The following is a 21,887-nucleotide window of genomic DNA, read 5'->3' as shown; positions in this document are numbered from 1 at the left end:
AATATTGATGGTCATAATCTCAAATTTTTTGTTAGTAATTTAAGATTGAATTTAAGTTATATATGATGACAATGTAACTTTTTTCTTACACTAATAGCTGAATATTAATTTATACTAACATATTAATTATCATTTTTATTTATTAAACTACATATTAAAGTAATATTTTTATCAAAAAAATTTCCTATAGTTACCTAACATGTTTAACTTATATAGATCGACAGGTTAAACAATTTTTACACAATTAGATTACCTAAAAGTTATTCACATGTAATATAAGGTTATAGTTTAATTCTTATAACAACAACAAAAGTAAAGAATTAACTTAATTAATTTTATGATATATATATATATATATATATATATATATATATATATATATGTTAAATCGTAATTAATAAATAACCTGATTATATAAATATATAAAGAACTTGTCCTCCACTCAAGATCCTAATTCATTGCTTTCGCCTTTCTTTACTCTCTCACTTTTTTTTCCTCTTTCGCTTCTCCGATATTTAGTCATCTCAAAATCAACATATTCGAATTAAAAGGGAAACTATAGCTTATTGCGCAAAAAAAAAAAAAAAAAAACTAAAACATGCATAGATCATCAAGCACAAATCGATTCTCAGACGATTATTCCACGAGTTATTATTCATCATCTTCTATTTCATCACAAAAAGTGCCTCCAGCACTAAGAACATTGTCTTTAGAAGCCAATGGATTATTACCAATATATGAACCTCTCTCTGATATTGCTAAAAAGGAAAAATCTCATGCCAAATTTGCAGCAAATGCTGTTCATATTATACCACTTGTCTTATTATTATGTGTATTTATCTTATGGTTTGTGTCTAATCCAGGTAACATAACTTAGTTCTATGTACATATTCTATTTTCTCCTTTGTTTTTAGCTTTTTTTATGATTGTTTAAGTTCAGACGAAGTTAAGGATTGATTCAGTATCGAATCCCAGATCTTTTTAGACATTTTCGGTTAAAAGAAGGGTAAATTTCATAAATGATTGTATATTTAAGATTTTTTTTATTCATTAAGTTATACAATGATGTTTTCTAACAGAAACATCATAAATCTTTCACCATACTAACGAAAGCCGTAATTAATTATCAGAGAAACCTATATTTAGATGAATGAAAATTTTATAATGTACGTGCTTTCTTACGGTGAATGAATTATTTTTTTTGTGATTATTCACTCATTGGAAGGTTTTGAATTTTCCAGCAATTGTGACTTTTCTGTTCATATATTTGTGATTTTAATGTTCGAAAACATAATAATGCAACTTCAGTTAAAAAACGAAGAAGAAGAAGTTATGGCTAAGTGATCATTTATGAAATTTATCACAAATATTTGTGACAATGTTATTATTCCATCCTAAATATTTTACGATGAGCGATTATCTGACAATTGAGAATTGTCATAAATCTGTTACAAAGTCAAATGGGTCTATGATAATTCTTGTTTTTTCTTGTAGTGATATATATATATTTTATGTAAAAAGAAATAGTTTCTCGACTTTTTGTCATTATTTAAAAAATCAATTAAATAAGTGAATTTAACCTACAACTTATGCATTTCTCTCTAATTATGAAAAACTGTGGCTGTGTTTTTAATTATTAATTAATTAATCAACTAAACAAACTTGTCTCTTAATTATTTGTAAAACAGACGTTGATGCACCATTAAAAGGGGAAATTATTGCTACAACAATAGAAGGATTGCCACTTGAAGGAGATCTCGACCCTGATGGCACAGAAATTACTAATTTACCCCTAGATTTGAGCGATGTCGATTTGATAAAGCAAGGTCAAAGTCTCCAAAAGTCCTATATCGAAAAATAATTTCTCCATGAAATTGTTTTTGATACTAAGTTGTTGATAATCACACCAACATGAAAGTTTCATTATGTCTATGTATTACCTTTAGAAGGGTTCAAATTTATATATTACATCAATGAAGAAATACCACTTATTTTTTGACTTTCGCTTGTTTAGAGTGATGATTTACAAGGCCAATACATTGATAAAAGTTTTATTTAAAAACAAAATAAAACTAGCAGAAATGTAAAAGTTTTATAGTTTCATGGAAAGAAGCAACCTTAGAGAAAATGATTCCTGTTTGATAAAAGTTTTATTAAAAGTTAATATTTTGCTACAAATTTAAAAAATTATAGCAAGTAATTCATAAATGTAGTTGAGGAATGATATAAATTTTATAAAATTATAGCAAAATATTTTAAATTATGTAATATATTAGAGAATAGAGTTAACAAAGGTTCAACAAAATTATTTAAAACTATAAAACATCATTTAACTCAAACATACTTTTACAAAAGAAAATAAGTATTCAAGTCCTTGTCAATCTTGATTCTTTCGTCACTTCTTCACAAGCTACAATAACAATTCAAACAATCAAATAAGAAAATGATAAAGTATGATAATTACTTAAATGTTAAATTTAACTATTAATGTGAATATTTTCTTCAAGAAATTACATATTTATTAAATAAGTGATATAAAATAATATAAATAAGCACTTTGCAGTTAGATTTACATCATTTGATTGTCGCCCTTGAGTTGCAGTCGATGATATATGCAAAAACAAGGTCCTCAAATTAATCACTTGGCCAATGACGATATTCTTATATTCTGTTCTGGTAAGATTAACACTCTTTAAGTTGATCATGAATTGCTTACATGAATATGAGTTGAATTCTAGCAAAAATATTAACAGGAACAAGAGTTACTTTATGATTGATGGTTCTATTCCCGAAAAAAAGAAAGAACATTGTCACTTACTCAAATTGTACAAAATCAAGATTAACTCACCAAATATTCCAGATCAAACAACCTACTTGAATGCCCACCTCGAATGGGAATGTTAGTAACTTACCAACTATGTTGGTCAACCTATTTGGTCGATCATATGAATTCTCACATCATCATTATAACAAATAAAACAACTTAGTGAATCTTGCATCTTTCACAATTTCAAGAGCAGAAATGTTGAGTACTGTTATAAACCAAACGGGAGAGCCCAACTCAAAAGACTAGTCTAATAGGTGGGAGAACCCATTTGGCTTATAATCCCCTTAACATTTCTCTATTTTTCCAATGTGGGACAATTGGTTCATAACAATCCAATGTTATAAATCAAATGGGAGAGCCCAACCCAAAAGACTAGTTTAATAGGTGGGAGAACCCATTTGGCTTAAAATCCCTTTAGCATTTCTCTATTTTTCCAATGTGGGATAATTGGTTCATAACAATCGCCTCCGCTTGAGAACACCAACGACCTCGTTGGTCACGGCTGAGCCCAGTTGCTCACGGCTAGAGCACCCTTCTTAGGTCCAGGCCACCACTCCTGGCGCATAGGCCACCACTCCTGGCGCATAGCTCCACACGTGGATCGATCCTCGTTGGTCATGGCTATGCCCAGTTGGTCATGACTGGCACCCCTCTTGGGTCCAGGCCATCACTCTGAGTCACGACCCAACGCGTGACACTCTCAATGAAAGCATCAATGTTATAAATCAAAGGGAGAGCCCAACCCAAAAGACTAGTTTAGTAGGTGAGAGAACCTATTTGGCTTATAATCCCCTTAGCATTTCTCTATTTTTTCAATATGGGACAATTGGTTCATAACAAGTACCTAAATTGTCTAATCTAAACTTTAAATGAGGTGATTTGCTTAATTCAACATGGTATCAAAGTAGATATATGTAGCTCACATTTACTAGATTCAACTAAGCTAGTCTAGAAATATATACTTGAAAATTCACCAAAATTTCAACAAACATTGAACCCATAATTTCTAAGAAATTTATACTCCTTCTGTCCCTTTTTAACTACCGTCTTAGATTAAAATAATTATCTAAAAATCATTATCGCTTTAGGAATTCAGGAACAAAATCGACAAAAGTTTTCAAAGTATATCCTTAACATTACAGAATTATGCACAATACTTAAAAGGAAAAAATCAGTCAACCATTATAAAGTAATCATAGTCAAGTAAATTATACCTTGTATTTATCATTTTCTTAGCAAGCATGAAAAGATCTAAAATGATTGATGAAATAAGACTGACAGAGTATGTTGAACACGTCAAGTTTAACTTTTGGATTTCCCCGATTAATAAATATAATATCAAGACAAACAAAAAAATTAATACTAGTACTATTTTCATAACCAAAATGTATGGATAACCTTCACCAGCTAAAGAAACAAAAATATTATCTGGAGATTTGAATTATAGAGGGTTTAGGAGGGTGGATCTTAGGAAATACAAATGAGGGTCTAAACAGTTGAAAAATAATTTCAATCAGAATTTAGGAGCAGTAGATTAGACAATTAGTAGTATTATTTTGAGAAAGATAAGAAAGAAAGAAATGAAGGAGTAGATGGAACAACAATACTTTGGATACCATGGGCTATGTCGGTCTGATCAAAACCTGATCGACTAAGCTCCAACATGTATGCCGCATGAATTTGTACCCTTATGTATATAACAGCGTCAAGTCATTCCAAACCATCCTCATTGAGGGATTATGAGAAGTCATTCAAATTACTTAACAAACCATACCTACGTCGCAAAATGTATTGAATAGTAAATCCCTTTGACTCACACTTTCTCGATTAACCATCTGATTCTCTAAGCCCATATTATATTCATGTTCAACCCAACAACCATCTAATAGATTTTTAAAGCTTCATATAAAGTTAGTACCCTCATATCATACTAATAAATTCATGAGTTCATAATATAAAGAAACTCTATGAATGTTGCGGGAATATTATAGTACTTAGACAATTTATGAAAATTAGTACAAAATGCTTCCTTGAAAACAAACAAAAGGTTTTTTTTTTTTATGAAAATGGAACTTCATGTGTTGGAACTTTCAAAATCGATTTACCATTAAATTCATAAACTTTATACTGTCTCAAAAGGGATCATAACATTTCGTGATTTCGTAGGGTTTATGATTTGCTCAATTTTATAAGAAAAAAAAGTTCATATACTAGGTCAATCGAATGGGACAAGAACCAAAGTGATTAGCATTCTTGTCTTCTTGAATACAATTGATGAGTTGAATAACTAACTTAAGATAAGATATGGCTATAACCCTAGATTATCAAAAGGACACGTAAATGGATATAAGGAGGTTATAACTGAAGGAATTATGAAGTTGAACAACTTTACATACCTTGAAGAAGAAATTTACGAAAGAACTTTTGAAGTGAAACTCTAGCATTGATCACTCTTTTAAGACATAGTATTGGAGTTTGGGAGAGGAGTGAGAGATTTTAATCGATATCTGTAGGAAAAAAAGTATTTATTTTAAAAATAATTTATATTTAAAAATATATTGAAAAAGCCATGTCATTAATATGTATATGTTACTTGGAAAAATGACAAAGTGGAAGAAACTTGGCAACATGCATGCATGTCTTTTGACACTTGTCATTTTGCATGGAGATAGCTAGACAAGTATATGGACACTTGTCAACTTATTGAACCTTTTAAATCACTATAAATAGGCAATATTCTTTGACATAATGCAGTAATAAAACTTTCATATTTTTTTTGATTTTCTTACTCTTCCATTTTCTCATTTCTTTCACTATAAATAGGCAACATTCTTTGTCATAACGCAGTAACAAAACTTTAATATTTTCTTAATTTTCTTACTCTTTCATTTTCTCATTTCTTTCACTCCTCCTTTATATTATATGTTTAATTAAAAGGGCTCTATTTGAATTAGTTATATCATTTTCTAAATTAACTTGTTGGTATTTGTATTAATAATTTTGTTGATTTCTGTATCCTCTGGTTAATTAGGGAAGATTTATTTAACTAAAAATATCCTCTAATTAATCAGTAAAATGCTTGTTTAATCTTGGGAAAATATTTTACACTGCTGAAATAGTTTCTTAGGACAGTGCTTAGCACGATTCAAGTATAATTAATATATCACTTAAAATAATATCACAGTAATATTTATTTAATATCAGTACCTTTAATTTGTCAATAAGAAATTATATTATTGTTATAATATTATTATTTTAGTAGTAGTATTATTATCGCTGTTATGTTATTATACTACTAATATTATTATTGTTATATTGTTAAAATTTAAATAATATTGTTATTATTATTTTATCATTGTTCCCCAACAATCTAAGAAACTAATCCATATAATATTGGTCCTAAAACCGTTGATAATACTAATGCTGGTGTTGCTTTGGCTGCTTCCATTCCAGTTAGTTTGTCAGAAGACTATGGTACTGCAGAATACAGATATGAAAATACACTTGGTTATACATCTAATGCTAATAATAAAATCTTCATAGAAGATGCATCTCAATGCAAGAGAATATATGAAAGAAATGACAATCCCGCTGAGTTAAAAATAAATTTGATTGAAACGGATGATATAACCATTGCGGTTATTTCAGAAATGAATACTAAGACCAACATGAGAAATTGGGTGGTAGACTCTGGTGCTACTAGGCACATTTATATAAATAAAAATAATTTTGTATCATACACCCAAGTTGAAAAAGAAGAAGAAATTGTTTATCTTGAGACCTCGAGAACTATTCAAGTTCTTAGAAAAGGTAAAGTTCTTCTCAAACTCACATCTGGTAAAAATTTGGCATTGAGTAATGTACTGCATGTTCCTAATACCAGAATTAATTTGATTTTTGTGGCATTATTAGGATAAGTTGGAATAAAAGTTATATTTGAAAACAATGAGGTCATATTAACTAAAAATAACATTATTATTGAAAATGAACGTTGTAATCATGAATTATTTATTCTTAAAACTCATAATGATATTTCTAAAAATTTATTTACTTTTACATATTTGACTGAGTCTATTTTTTTATGGCATGGTAGATTAGGACATGTTAATTTCTCTTATATAAAGAATATGAAATCACTTGGTTTAATTCTGGTTTAAACTCAAATAATTTTGATAAAAGTAAAATATGTGCTGAAGTTAAAATTACTAAAAAGACATGTTTTTCAGTTAATAGAGAAACTGAATTATTATCTTTGATTCACACTGACTTGAGTGATTTAAAACAGACTATGACTAGAGGTGGAAAAAGATGTTATGTAACTTTTATTGATGATTTTTCTAGATTCACTAAGTTATATTTATTTAGAAATAAAGATGATGCATTTGATGCTTTCATTTCTTATAAAACTGAAGTTGAAAAATCAACTTAGTAGGAAATAAAAAAAATTAGATCTGATAGAGGTGAAAAATATGTATTTTAAATGCTTTTTGTGGAAAGAAGGAATTATTCATGAAGTAACTCCGCCTTATTCTCCTGAGTCTAATGGTGTAGCTGAGAGAAAAACTAGGGCATTGAAAGAAATGATGAACTCAATGTTAATTAGTTCTAATGCACCTGATAATTTGTGGGGTAAAGCTATTTTATCCGCATGTCATTTACAAAATAGAATTCCTCATAAAAGAACTGGCAAGACTCCTTATGAATTGTGGAAAAGTTATAAACCTAATTTGAAATATTTAAAAGTTTAGGGTTGCCTTGCTAAAGTTCTTCTTCCTGAGCCTAAAAAGAGAAAAATAGGTTCTAAAATTGCTGATTGCATGCTTATTGGATATGCTGAACATAGTGTTGCATATAGATTTCTTGTATTGAAAAGTGATGTACTTGATAGCAATACTATAATTGAGACAAAAAATGCTGAATTCGTTGAACGTATTTTCCACTAAGTGATGAAATCTTTCATGCACCTTTTGAAAGAGAAAACGAATCTACCTCTAATATTGAGGAACTGAGAGGATTAAAAGGCCTAGAAAAGAATATTTTTCTTATGAAAATGATTTTCAAACTTTTCTTGTTGGTAATGAACCATCACATTATTTTGAAGTTATACCTTCTTCTGATGCTAAATTTTGGAAAGAGCCAATAAAAATTGAACTTGATTCAATCATGAAAAATAATACATGGGTTTTAACTAATTTACCTCCTGGTGCAAAACCAATTGGTTGTAAATGGATTTTCAAAAAGAAATTTAATCCGGATGGATCGATAGGTAAATATAAAGCTCGGTTAGTAGTTATAGGATTTTTTCAAAAATAAAATATTGATTATTTTGATACATTTGCACTAGTAACAATAGTTTCTTCTATTCAAATATTAATTTCTTTGACATCAATTCATAAGCTTTTTATCCATCAAATGGATGTAAAAACAGATTTATTAAATGGAGATTTAGAAGAAGAAATTTATATGGTTCAACCTGAAGGATGTGTAATTTTTGGAAAAGAAAATAAAGTTTGTAAATTAATTAAATATCTTTATGGCCTTAAACAAGGTCCTAAACAGTGACATGAGAAATTTGATCAATTCTTAATCGAAGACAACTTTTCTTCTGTTGAGGTGGATTAATGTGTTTATACAAAAGTGGTAGACGATGATTATGTGATAATTTGCTTATATGTTGATGACATGCTTATATTTGGTACTTGTTTAAATATTGTGGAATGTACCAAATTATTTTTGTCAACTAACTTTGATATGAAAGATCTGGGTGAAGTGAATATGATATTAGGAATTAAAGTTACAAGGAGTGAAGATGGTATAATGTTGTCACAAGAACATTATGTGGAAAGACTTCTTAAGAAATTTGAATGTTGGGAGGTAACTCCTGTAGCCACTTCTTATGATGCTAATTTTAAATTGAAAAAGAATCATGGTGAACCAGTTGCCCAGTCTAAATATGCCTAAATAATTAGGAGTCTAATGTATTTGATGAATTTTATCAGGCCTGATATAGTATATGCTGTGTGTAGATTGAGTAGATATACTCATAACCCAATTAAAGAGCATTGGTCTGCATTAATGAGATTAGTGAAATATTTAAAAGGAACCATAAATTATGATATTATATATAGTGGATTTCCTTCTACTTTAAAAGGAAATTGTGATGCAAATTGGATCTCTCAGATGAGACAAAATACACTAGTGGTTATGTGTTCATGTTATAGGTGGTGGTGCAGTATCATGGAGATCAGCTAAGCAAATAATCATTGATAGATCAACTATGGAATCAGAATGTGTAGCTCTGGAGTTAGCTAGTATTGAGGCTAAATGGCTAAAAAATTTCTTAGCGAATATCCTTTTTAAAAAGGATGATCTGTTGCCTCACAACCCTTTTAAAAAAGAATGATCCGTTGCATCATAGACCTTTTAAAAAGATGATCTATTGTATAATATTCCTTTAAAAAAGGATAATCTGGTGCCTCCTGTGTATATACATTGTGAATGTCAAGCCACAATTGCTATTGTGAAAAATAAATCTTACAGTTGTAAGAGTAGACATATGAAATTGAGGCATGATGTTGTTAAGCAACTGCTGAGAGATGGAATAATTCTCATTGATTATGTGAAGTCAGAGTTGAATTCAGCCGATTCACTGACTAAACCTATGGAAAGAAAATTAATTCTTCAAACCTGAAAATAAATAGGGGTTAAGGCCAATATGATTATCAATAGAGATGGTAACCCAACCTATGTGATTGGAGATCCCATGAAGTAGGTTCATATGGGTAATAAAAAATCGATATTGACTCTATGCACTTATTGAGAGTGCTTGAACTGATACTAAAATTGAGGGATGAGTTACAAACTCTTTATAAATTCATAGTCCTTATGGATGGTGTATTTAAAGCAATGTACACTTGATGAATTCTCCTATATGAGAAGTGGAATGAGGCCATTCCTATGTGACTTTTAGCCTTATTCTCTAGAGCTCTCATAAATACCAGGCACGCGCATGGTCTATTGGCATAAAACCGCGTTGAACAATAAAATTACGGTCAAAATGTGATTGATAAAGTTTCTGGCTTACAACAAGAGTTATTCGGTTCATAGAAATATTATATTTCACCGATAATTCTCTAAGTTAAATTTTATTGGACTAAGTTTGGTTCATAGTCCAGAAGACACCAAACCAACTGCATTTTATCCATACAAATCCAGCAAGTTAAAACTCTTTTTTCTATAAATTATTTTGAAATAATGTGGAGATTGTAGGAAAAAAAGTATTTATTTCATAAATAAATTATATTTAAAAATATATTGAAAAAGCTATGTCATTAATGTGTATATGTTACTTGGAGAAATGGCAAAGTGGAAGAAACTTGGCAACATGCATGCATGTCTTTTAACACTTGTCTTGCTACTTGTCATTTTGCATGGAGATAGCTAGACAACTACATGGACACTTGTCAACTTGTTGAGCCTTTTAAATCACTATAAATAGGCAACATTCTTTGCCATAATGCAGTAACAAAACTTTCATATTTTCTTACTCTTCTATTTTCTCATTTCTTTCACTCCTTCGCTATATTATATGTTTAATTAAAAGGGCTCTATTTGAATTAGTTATATCATTTTCTAAATTAACTTGTTGGTATTTGTATTAATAATTTTGTTGATTTCTCTATACTCTGGTTAATTAGGGAAGACTTAACTTAGAATATCCTCTAATTAATCAGGGAAGTGCTTATTTAATCGTAGAGAAATATTTTACACTGCTGAAATAGTTTCTTAGAACAGTGCCTAGCACGACTCATGTATAATTAATATATCACTTAAATTAATATTGCAGTAATATTTATTTAATATTCAGTACCTTTAATTTGTCAATAAGAAATTATATTACTATTATAATGTTATTATTTTAATAGTAGTAGTATTATACGCTGTTATGTTATTATACTGCTATTATTATTATTGTTATATTAGTACTGTGTTAAAAGTTAAATAATATTGTTATTATTATTATTTTACCATTGTTCCCCAATAATATAATTAAGGAGCCGTTTGATAGGGGGAATTAGTTTTTTTAATTCATGTATTAAAATGTGAGATAAATTAATACATTGTTTGGCACCAAATAAGGAGCAATGTATAACTAATACATGGATTAGTTATACACCCTGCATGATATCATAGGGTGTATAACTAATACACCCAATTAGGTGGGATTAGTAATCCATGGATTACAATCAGTGGATAAATATGAATAAAGACAAAAATGCCTCAAATTCTTTGAAATGTTTTCTAAATATTTTTTAATTTATTCAATGTGAGTTATTTCGTCTAATTTTCAAGATGATTATATCCCTCCAAATAATTTTAGTCATAAAAAAAACTATTCCATTAACTTAAAAAATACTTACTGGTCAAAGCTCGAAAATAAATTGCGTGGTTTCATAAAGCTTTCATTTTGTAAATAGAATATATCACAAATAAAAATATTTTTTTATTAGATTTAACACTTTACAGAACACAATTTTATGTTAACAACAATTCAATTGTCTCATTCAAAAGTAACACGTACCCCCTCCAACTTAAATACACCACAAAGTGCGAAAAACAAACAAATGATGAACAAATAAAGAAAAGATAACAAAAAAAAATCTGGCAAGTGAATGATTAAATCTTAAAATTCCAAAGTAAGTTATTCCTATAGTTATATTGTTGATTTTTTTTATTTTAAAAAAAGAATAATAAAGCTTTGTAAAGTAAATATACAAAAGTATTATATGTCGAGGGTATTTTGGTAAACAAACAATATTCTTTTTTAAATATAACAATATATATTATATTCAATACATCAAATCAAATACTGTATAAAAAATAATCCCAGTATTTCTAATTTCAACACTACTAATCTCATATTACTAATTGTACCGCCTCAAAAATCTGTCTCGAGACGTCACACGGTGCTTAGGACCACAAGTGATCTCAATCTAACCCATGAACTGTCATACTGTTAAGCAAATGATTAAATACATATAAAATAACTGAGTTTACTGCGCGGAAACATAAAAATGATGGAATCTGTGAAATTACAATACTGATACAACTTTTACATTCTGATAAAGTCTGAAAAGAGGAACTGTAATTACATAACTGACTCTAACTGACGTCTATGAAGCCTCTACTATACTGACTATAGATAGCTGAGACGCGACTCCAACTACCACTAATCAATACATATGACTAAGAAAGTAAAGTATATAAATAACATCTAACTAAAGTCCCCGAAGTAGGAGGACTCATCATCTGCTGACTGAAATCTGCAACTGTCTGAATATGGTATGCGTTCTATAACTCATACCTACATTATGAGACAATGTAGCACATAGGCGTATATGTGGATAAGTACTTTGAGGATGTACTGAGTATATGGGGGTGAATGCATAAGTAAAACCTTATCTCATCATCATAATTTGTAAAACAATGCATGCTAAATGTAAATGACTCACATAAGCTGGAATATTTGAAATACTGAAATCTAAAATAATAAGAAGTAAATCATACTTTATAAATCTAGTGAATCATAACATTTAGTTCTGAAAGATGTACTAATGTTCTGTTTGTAAATCATACTGTCTAAGTGTAAAAAGGAGCCCACTTCTGAATCTGGAATCTGAAATGTGAAATCTGTAGCTAATATCTTTCTGTAAAGCATAATCTGACTAAAATTTGTGAGCCTTTACACTTAGTTTACTAAAAGCTTTTCTATTAATATTTTCTAAAATTTTTTGTCTATAGGGGAAACACTTTATCTTAAGGCTTTAGGAATCTAAAAAAAATCACGGCTTCCAAAATATATGCTTTTATCTTAAGGCTTTAAACTAAAAGACTGTTTTAAGAGTAGGGGACTTCTTTTGGGAGGTTCTTCTAACCGACATAAACCATGTGAGCATTCATGGAGTCTAACGTCTTACCCATGCTAGGGAGAGCTGTTCTACCCTTGCCATCAGAATAGAACCTTTATCTTAAGTTATCACAATCTTAGTCATCCACGTAGAAGTGGGAATAATCTTAATCCTATGGTGGCACATAGTTCTAGGGCATGAAACCTTGGTAACATACCCATATCGGTGCTAAATACTACTCCTATTCTTATGCTCAAGATCTTAGGAAATCCACTACAGAATAGCACAGGGGTCTACAAGAAAATCAATTATGCTCTTTATTTTCTTTAAATCTCAAGTCATATGAACAATGTGGATTCTTTATCTTAGCTTAGGACCAAAAGTTCAATTTTTAATCAAAAATCTGAGAATAATCTTATCATAGGGTGCACGTAGCACAAACAACCTTGAAATAACAATCTTTAATTAGGGCTTAATGACCCATGCGTCAAACTCATGTTAAAATATCATAATGTTCATGCTTGATAATGTAAACATTGATAAATTAATTCAAAATTTAGAAATTTCTGAAATATGCATGAAAATATGAACATAATCATGTAATTAAACTTCTAAATCACGGGAAATCTCATAAGCTTGTGAATAACAATAACGGGTATAAACCCTAACTTGAATTTCATGGGAAATCATATAAAATTTAGTAAAATTGGAATTAAAATAATTTTTTGGGCACAAGAACGAAAGGATTGTCCTTGTTCATAATCCCACATACTTTAATTGATGATCTTAGACGAGAAAGCTTGAATCTTGAATTCCTATGATGTTTTTGAAGATGAGTTCTTAGAGTTCTTGAATTGAAAATTATTAATTTTGAACTATCTTGGAGAATTGATGAGGAAAATTAGATTTCTTGGAGAGTAAGTTTGACCTTTAGGGTTTTCTTTTGAAAGAGAATTGATGAATAAGTTTGACTTGAATTCCTATTTGTATTCTTGAATCTTGTTTCTCGAAGAAGATAACTCAAATTGATGTTCTTGGGATTGTTCTTGAATGATCTTCCTGAACTTCTTGGAATAGAAAGCTTAATTCTTGATTGTTTTCTTGAATAGAAGGTGAAGGTGATGGAATGGATGAATCTTGAAGAGAATTGATTAGGGTTTGTTCTTGGGAGTAAAGTAGGATAATTGGGGCAAAATAATGCACCAATGACGGCTATTCATTGCTACATTACGACCTGGGTTGAGGGGGAAAAGACCCAATTGCCTCTCATTAATTTAAAGCAGAAATTCGTAACCCGTATCCCGATTTTGCTCTTCACCGCGATGCGGTACCATCGCGGCAACTTACTTCCTCACACGAAAATGGCCATAACTTTTTGCTTGGGTGCTGGATTAAGATGAAATTGGTATTGTTGGAAAGCTAATTCAATTATCTACAATTTGGTATGTCTTAAGATATAAGATTATACATAGATAAAAAGTTATATACTTTCAAATTTGACCCTTGTAGAATTAAACACTAAACTTTGAATGAATCTAATGTTCTTAGCTCCACTTGGCTCTAAGTGACTTCTATGAATATTATTCACCTAATAAGATCTCCACATACTTAGGATGAAAGTCATGGAATAATTATTCGAATTATGGATCAAGAAAACACCGATTAAACCTTCACTGCAATACGATGAAATCGTGTTAAGCTACTGGAAAATGACGAGTGCGAATTTGCACTCTGACACGATGCGGTGCATTCGCGTTGCGCCACTGGAAATTAACAATTGGGAATTTGGAACTCTCTGCGATGCGCCAATGTCGCGGAGGTCCACTGGAATTGACAATTATGAAATTTTCCTTCACCGCAACACGGTGGTTATTTTGGAACACTGTCAACTTAAAAATGCTCCAACTCCTCAACCGAGTATCGGATTTGGGCAAATTTGGTATTGATGGAAAACTTATTTAATTTCCCACACAATGGAAGGTCTAAATCTGAAAAATTCCATATGAAATAATTATTCTTCATTTTGGAAGCTATTTCTTAACATTCTAGGAACGAATTTAAGCTAGAAAAACTACGGGGTGTTACAATATCTCCCCCTTGGAAACATTCGTCCTCGAATGTGGCTAAGCTGAAAATACTGAGGAATTTGAGGATATAAGCTATCATGCACAACTAAAATAAACTGAATAACTGAATCTTAAACATAATGAGCTACTGAACTGCTCTTCTAGTGTATGAATTCTCATGAAAATAGCTATATGGTTGAGATATAAACGATAGCGTCAACTTATGAGTAACCATTACTTTAGGCTGGATCTGATTTCGTGAGAAAAAGAATGAGAGGTTTAGGACAGGAAAACTTGGGGTATTACAACATCTCCTCCCTATGGATCGTTCGTCCCCGAATGATACTGATTTGGTTGAAATCCTAGGAAAAGACTGAGATGATACGCGGGGTACTTACGAACTAAATCATGACTAAATGCTCACACCCAAATAGGGTATTTCTTCAACACTCTTTTAGGAAGTTCTAACAATATTAGGGAGTAAAGGACTCCGAGCAAGATCTGAGCAAGACATCTGAATAGGAAATTACAACATTGCCCCAAATCTATAGCATGGAACATAGACTTATGAATCATAAGTTAGGCTAGAAGTACTAGGCCTTAAGCAATGCATTTTCTTACTTAAAAACTTAGCAACACTTCCTCAAATACTCTCTTAACTATACTATCCCCTTAAATACCATAATAACTTGATTTAGCTTATAATCCTTATGAGCATCTTTCTCATATTCTCTAATACCTCTATCAATAACAACTTCTTTACACTATTAAATTATTAGGAAGACACACATAAAATATTCCCAACTAACCAAGTCAGACACAAAAAGCTTCACCTCAATAATCCTTCATTTATAGACCTACATAAAATAAGCATAAAACAATCTTCCCAAACATAACACATTCACTTTCTCCCATCTACACAAGTATTCATCATCACTATAATTTGGAAGTATGACCTTGTTACTCACTCTATAATATCCCCCTTAGCTTTAAGCCATCACTCTAAGTATGTGGAACCCTTTTCTATACTCTAAACTGAACTATACTCACTGCACTCTAGAGTCTGGAACACAAAAAGACATGTAAATAACAAACTTACTCTGAAATACTACACCTGAAAGTGTAAAACCTACTTACAATATTCCTTCCGAGGTACAACTCTATCTTTCTATAGCCCACTAGTCATCACATAATAACTTGAACACTTACTTAGAGTCTTCATGAGTATCACTACATCCAAAGTTTACACCATCTAGAGCTTTAAATTTTATTTCTATTTGCTCAATCTTCAAAGTTTCAAACTTAGATTCTAACACTTAACACGGATATCTTCAACCTTTAATAAACCATACTGCTTCCGTCATAGCCTACTAATATCACATCTCTAAACTTATATTTCTAAACCATGAAAATTAAGATCATACCAAGGTTCAACATCATCTATCCATAACCTCTTAACTTAGCTATTAAGAACATCATATACTATATAACTAGTCTCCTTTCTCTTAACAACTCAACGGTACTACTAAGCACACAGAACACGTAATAACCTCGGAAAATAATGCAACCTTATATCACCTTGGTCATACCTCTACATCATACCTGTAACATCATACTAAATTTCTAATAAATAAACCTAAGCTCTTGCATACACTGTTCAAGCCTACTAGATTACTTCCAACTAGCCGCACTAGCCAAGAAATCATTACATCCTCCTTGATGACCATCCACTGTTTAAACTTAATGTCTAGTGTTAAACATGAGTACCAACCCAACCTCATATACTATACTATTCTCACTGGGAAACTATATAATAAAGCATCAAGAAACACTAGTCCAAATAACCAATCATAATCATTTGGCCTATCTTATTTACAATCCATTAACACATCCTTCTTCTACACATCATTACTATTTTCCCTTTTATACATCTAAATTACTATCATAGCTCTATAAGTTTCAACTAACTTCTTTTTTTTAACCTCAAGAGAAGCCTAAATTAATGATACTAAACCACCAAATACTTCATTGATATCCTATACCTTTTTAAACACAATAAATTTCATCAATGAATCCTTCCGCACTTCAAGCAAACAATAGCTCACATTAACTAATAACTCCTTCTTCATCCTCCACTAAAATAACACACAAGGACATATCACTTTAACACATCTCAATAATATGCACAAGTTTACCTCTACACTTTCTACCAATCGCCATTCCCACTTTTCTTATCACTACTCTTCTATACCCATACTTCTAACTATAATAAGGTTCTAATATTCATAAATCATAACAAAAAGTTCATAACATCCCTCAAATGCACACTACGTTTAACAATCTAGGTTTATACTATCTACTTTCATGAGCACTATCTGTATGGAAAAGGGTCAATAGGCAATCTGAATACATATCTAATTCTGTCTCAGCTAGACAACTCATAAGGATGAGAATGTAACTTTCAACTTGAAAGACTTATGAAACACTAGAGAGCTCCTCTCAAGCCCTTTGTATGACTTCTGAAATTTTCGATAGTAAATCTGAGAGCATTATTTGGAGAGGAATTGGAACTTCCTGATCATGTTATCTTGTGAATATGTCATAGATAAATAAATTTGTGATAACACATGAGTAGACAGGAGTTTCTGAAGGAACAACTTTACAGCACGATCTAGAGTATAAAAAGAAGGGAAACTTTTTCTTAAATACCCTGTAGCATCTCGACGAAAAATACAGACGTCTCCATACTATTTTGCAAGACTCTACTAGACACGGCTTCACAGACACCCTAGGAAACTTGAACCTTGTGCTGTGATACCAAGTTTGTAACGCCTCAAAAATATGTCCCGAGATATCACACAGTGCTTAGGACCACAAGTAATCCCAAGCTAACCCATGACTGGTATATTTTTAAGCAATTGATTAAATAGGTATGAAATAATAGAGTTTACTATGAGAAAATATAAAAATGATGGAGTCTTTGAAATTACAATACTGATACAACTTTTTCATTCTGATAAAGTCTGAAAAGATGAACTAGAATTACATAACTGACTCTAACTGACGTCTATGAAACCTCTACTATATTGGCTATATATAGTTGGGATGCGACTCTAACTACAACTAATCAATACATATGAGTAAGAAAGTAAAGTATATAAATAACATCTAACTAAAGTCCCGAAGAAAGAGGACTCATTATTTGCTGGCTGAAATCTGCAACTGTCTAAATATGGTATATGTGCTACAACTCGTACCTACATTATGAGATAATGTAGCACATAGACATATATGTGGATCAGTACTTTGAGGATATGCTGAGTATATGGGGGTGAATGCATAAGTAAAAAATTATCTCATCATTATAATTCGTAAAATAATGCATGCTAAATATAAATGACTCACATAAGCTGAAATATCTGAAATACTAAAATCTAAAATAATAAGAAAAAAATCATACTTTATAAATATAGTGAGTCATAATATTTAGTTCTGAAAGATGTACTAATGTTCTGTGTGTAAATCATACTGTCTAAGTGCAAAAAAAAGCTCACTTCTGAATCTGAAATCTGTAGCTAATATCTTTCTGTAAAACATAATCTGACTAAAATTTGTGAGTCTTTACACTTAGTTTACTAAAAGCTTTTCTGTTAATCTTTTCTAAAATCATTAGTCTGTAGGGAAAACACTTTATGTTAAGGCTTTAGGAATCTAAAAAAAACCACAGCTTCTAAAATACATGCTTTTATCTCAAGGTTTTAAACCAATAGACTGCTTTAAGAGTAGGGGACTTCTTTTGGGAGGTTCTTCTAACCAACATAAACCATGTGAGCATTCATGGAGTCCAACGTCTTACCCACATTGGGGAGAGCTGTTCTATCATTTCCATCGGAATAGAACCTTTATCTTAAATGGTCACAATCTTAGTCATCCACATAGAAGTGGGAATAATCTTAATCCTATAGTGGAACGTGGAACGTATTTCTGGGGCATGAAACCTTGATAACATACCCATCTCGGTGCTAAATACTACTCCCATTCTTATGCTCAGGATCTTAGCAAATCCACTTCAGAATAGCAGAAGGGTCTACAAGAAAAACAATTATGCTCTTTATTTTCTTTAAATCTCAAGTCATATGAATAATGTGGATTCTTTATCTTAGCTTAGGACCAAATGTCAAATTTTTATCAAAAATCTGAGAATAATCTTATCATAGGGTGCACGTAGCACAAACAACCTTGAAATAGCAATCTTTTATTAGGGCTTAATGACCCATGCATCAAACTCACGTTAAAATATCAAAATGTTCATGCTAGATAATGTAAAATTTGATAAATTAATTCAAAATCTGAAAATTTCCTAAATATGCATGAAAATATGAAAATAATCATGTAATTAACTTCTAAATCACGGGAAATCTCATAAGCTTGTGAATAACAATAATGGGTATAAACCCTAACTTGAATTTCATGGGAAATCATATAAAAATTCAGTAAAATTGGAATTAAAATAAGTTTTTGGGCACAAGGACGAAATAATTGTCCTTGTTCATAGCCCCACATACCTTAATTGATGATCTTAGATAAGAAATCTTGAATCTTAAATTCCTATGATGCTTTTGAAGATGAGTTCTTGGAGTTCTTGAATTGGAAATTCTTAATCTTGAACTATCTTGGAGAATTGATGAGGAAAATTGAATTTCTTGGAGAGTAAGTTTGAGCTTTAGGGTTTTCTTTTGAAAAAAAATTGATGAATAAGTTTCACTTGAATTCCTATTTGTGTTCTTGAATATTGTTTCTTGAAGAAGATAACTCAAATTGATGTTCTTGGGAATGTTCTTCTTGAACTTCTTGGAATAGAAAGCTTAATTCTTGATTGTTTTCATGAATAGAAGGTGATGTAATGGATGAATCTCGAAGAGAATTGATTAAGGTTTGTTCTTGGGAGTAAAGTAGGATAATGGAGGCAAAATAATGCCCCAATGGCGGCTATTATTGCTATATTGCGACCTGAGTTGAGGGGATGGAAGACCCCATTGTCCCTCATTAATCTTAATCAGAAATTCGTAACCTGTATCCCGATTTTGCTCTTCACCGTGACGCGGTATCATCGCGGCAGCTTACTGCCTCACATAAAAATGGCTATAACTTTTTGCTCGGGTGATGGATTAAGACAAAATTGGTATCGTTGGAAAGATAATTCAATTATTTAAAATTTGGTGGGTCTTGAGATATAAGATTCTACATTGATAAAAATCTATACACTTTCAAAGTTGACCCTTGTAGAATTAAACACCAAACTTTGAATGAATATAATGTTCTTAGCTCCACTTGGATCTAAGTGAATTCTATGAATATTATTCACCTAATAAGAAATTCACTTACTTAGGATAAAAGTCATGGAAAAAATTTTCGAATGATGGATTAAGAACACGACGATTAAACCTTCACCACGACGCAGTGAATCACGTTAAGCCACGGGAAAAGGACGAGTGCGAATTTCCACTCTGGCGCGACGCGGTGCTATTGCGTTGCGCCACTGGAAATTGAAAATTGAATATTTGGACCTCTCTGCGATGTGCCAATATCACGAAGGTCTACTGGAATTGACAATTATGAAATTGTCCTTCACCGTGATGCGGTGGTTGCTCAGGTGGGACACTGTCAACTTAAAAATGCACTAACTCCTCAACCGAGTTTCGAATTTGGGAGAATTTGGTATTGATGGAAATCTTATTCAATTTCCCACATAATGGAAGGTATAAATCTGGAAAATTCCATATGAAATAATTATTCTTCTTTTTGGAAGCTATTCCTTATCATTCTAGGAACGAATTTAAGCTAGGCAAACTACGGGGTGTTACACTAATACGCCCTATTATCTTACAAAAGATCCCAAAGTGTCTAACTCATAAGTCGTACGAGTTGTTTTAAGTTTAAAAAGGGGGCAGAACAGTGGTACAATACCACTTATCATTCGGAAACAAAACAATTTCAAAAGGGTATAATGACTGAAATGCCCTTTAAATAAATGAATTTGGGAAATCTTGTCTAGAATAGGCTGCCTCATGCTGTGAGGCCTGTTGACATCTATTTTTGGCTCTCCATACTTAAAATTAGTACTTTTAGGCTTTGTGATCGTTAAAGTACACAAAATGCTGTTTTTCACACATTTTTTTTTTATAATTTTTTAACGATAATAATCATTTTTTAGGATTTTTTATTAATTTATTGTCATATTTTAACTTTGCATTATTTATTGATAATTATCCCTAATTTCGTAAATTTTAGAATTTTTATCAGTTTATTATCATATATTTGCATAGTTATCTACATACGTACATAGCATAACACTGCAATTCTTTCTTACATATTATAATTTTAAATGTTTATAGTGTAATATAGTTTTTTAGATAATTATATTTTTTATTTATTATTTATATTTTTCTGTAATTATAAATTGTCATTCATATTCTTGTATAATCCATAAACGTAAGTCGGTTCACTTATTTTTATACACAGAGCGATAAATCAAGTCAAGGTCTCGTTGCTTTTTAAAAGTTGACACTTGAGGTGACAGATTGATATTTTTGTCCATTAAATAAAAAGTCTTTGTACATAGATTAAAAGAAGATATATGTATTAATGAAGATAGTAGTAGAAGGATATTACAGTAGATATTATTACCATTTGTAGGGGGGTGCGCGGATTTAATAGGTCTAATAGATTGATTAGGTCTCTAGTGAATCTATTTTTATTTATGCGTGGATATTTTTTAAATTTTGTTTCAATATCTTTTAATAATTTACTTTTTTCGTAAGATATATTCATTAATTATTTTATCCTGTAGTAATTGCAGAGTTACAAATTTCTGTATAATAATTTATCCTATCTGTGCTATAATGTATATCTAATTCTAGATTTTCAATGTTATTTATTATCTTGTGTTGTTCTTCTCGTAGTGAGTTTTTTAAATTATATAAACTATCACATGTACTTTTATCTAAATTTTCTAAGGTTTTTTCTATCCATACTAATTTTTCTTTTAGGTTTTCCATTATTTTTCTAATTCGGTTTCTATAATTA

At 30.7% G+C, this 21,887-nt stretch overlaps 1 protein-coding gene across 1 annotated transcript; it reads left to right on the top strand.

Moving 5' to 3' along the window:
• Window positions 1-523: 523 nt before the first annotated feature.
• On the top strand, window positions 524-1,999 carry LOC124895737. Its single transcript, XM_047406167.1, has 2 exons — window positions 524-863; window positions 1,689-1,999. Exons 1-2 carry the CDS (start codon window positions 599-601, stop codon window positions 1,859-1,861), a joined length of 438 nt encoding a protein of 145 aa, XP_047262123.1. The 5' UTR covers window positions 524-598; the 3' UTR covers window positions 1,862-1,999.
• Window positions 2,000-21,887: the final 19,888 nt, after the last annotated feature.

The sequence above is a fragment of the Capsicum annuum genome, unplaced genomic scaffold (genome assembly GCF_002878395.1).
Source record: "Capsicum annuum cultivar UCD-10X-F1 unplaced genomic scaffold, UCD10Xv1.1 ctg995, whole genome shotgun sequence".
Classification (NCBI taxonomy): domain Eukaryota; kingdom Viridiplantae; phylum Streptophyta; class Magnoliopsida; order Solanales; family Solanaceae; genus Capsicum; species Capsicum annuum.
This window is presented reverse-complemented; position numbering and strand designations above follow the sequence as displayed.

Coding starts and splice junctions, on each gene's coding strand:
- LOC124895737 (XM_047406167.1), top strand. CDS start 599: ATGCATAGATCATCAAGCACAAATCGATTCTCAGACGATTATTCCACG. Junction 864..1,688: donor ATGGTTTGTGTCTAATCCAG/GTAACATAACTT, acceptor TTTGTAAAACAG/ACGTTGATGCACCATTAAAA.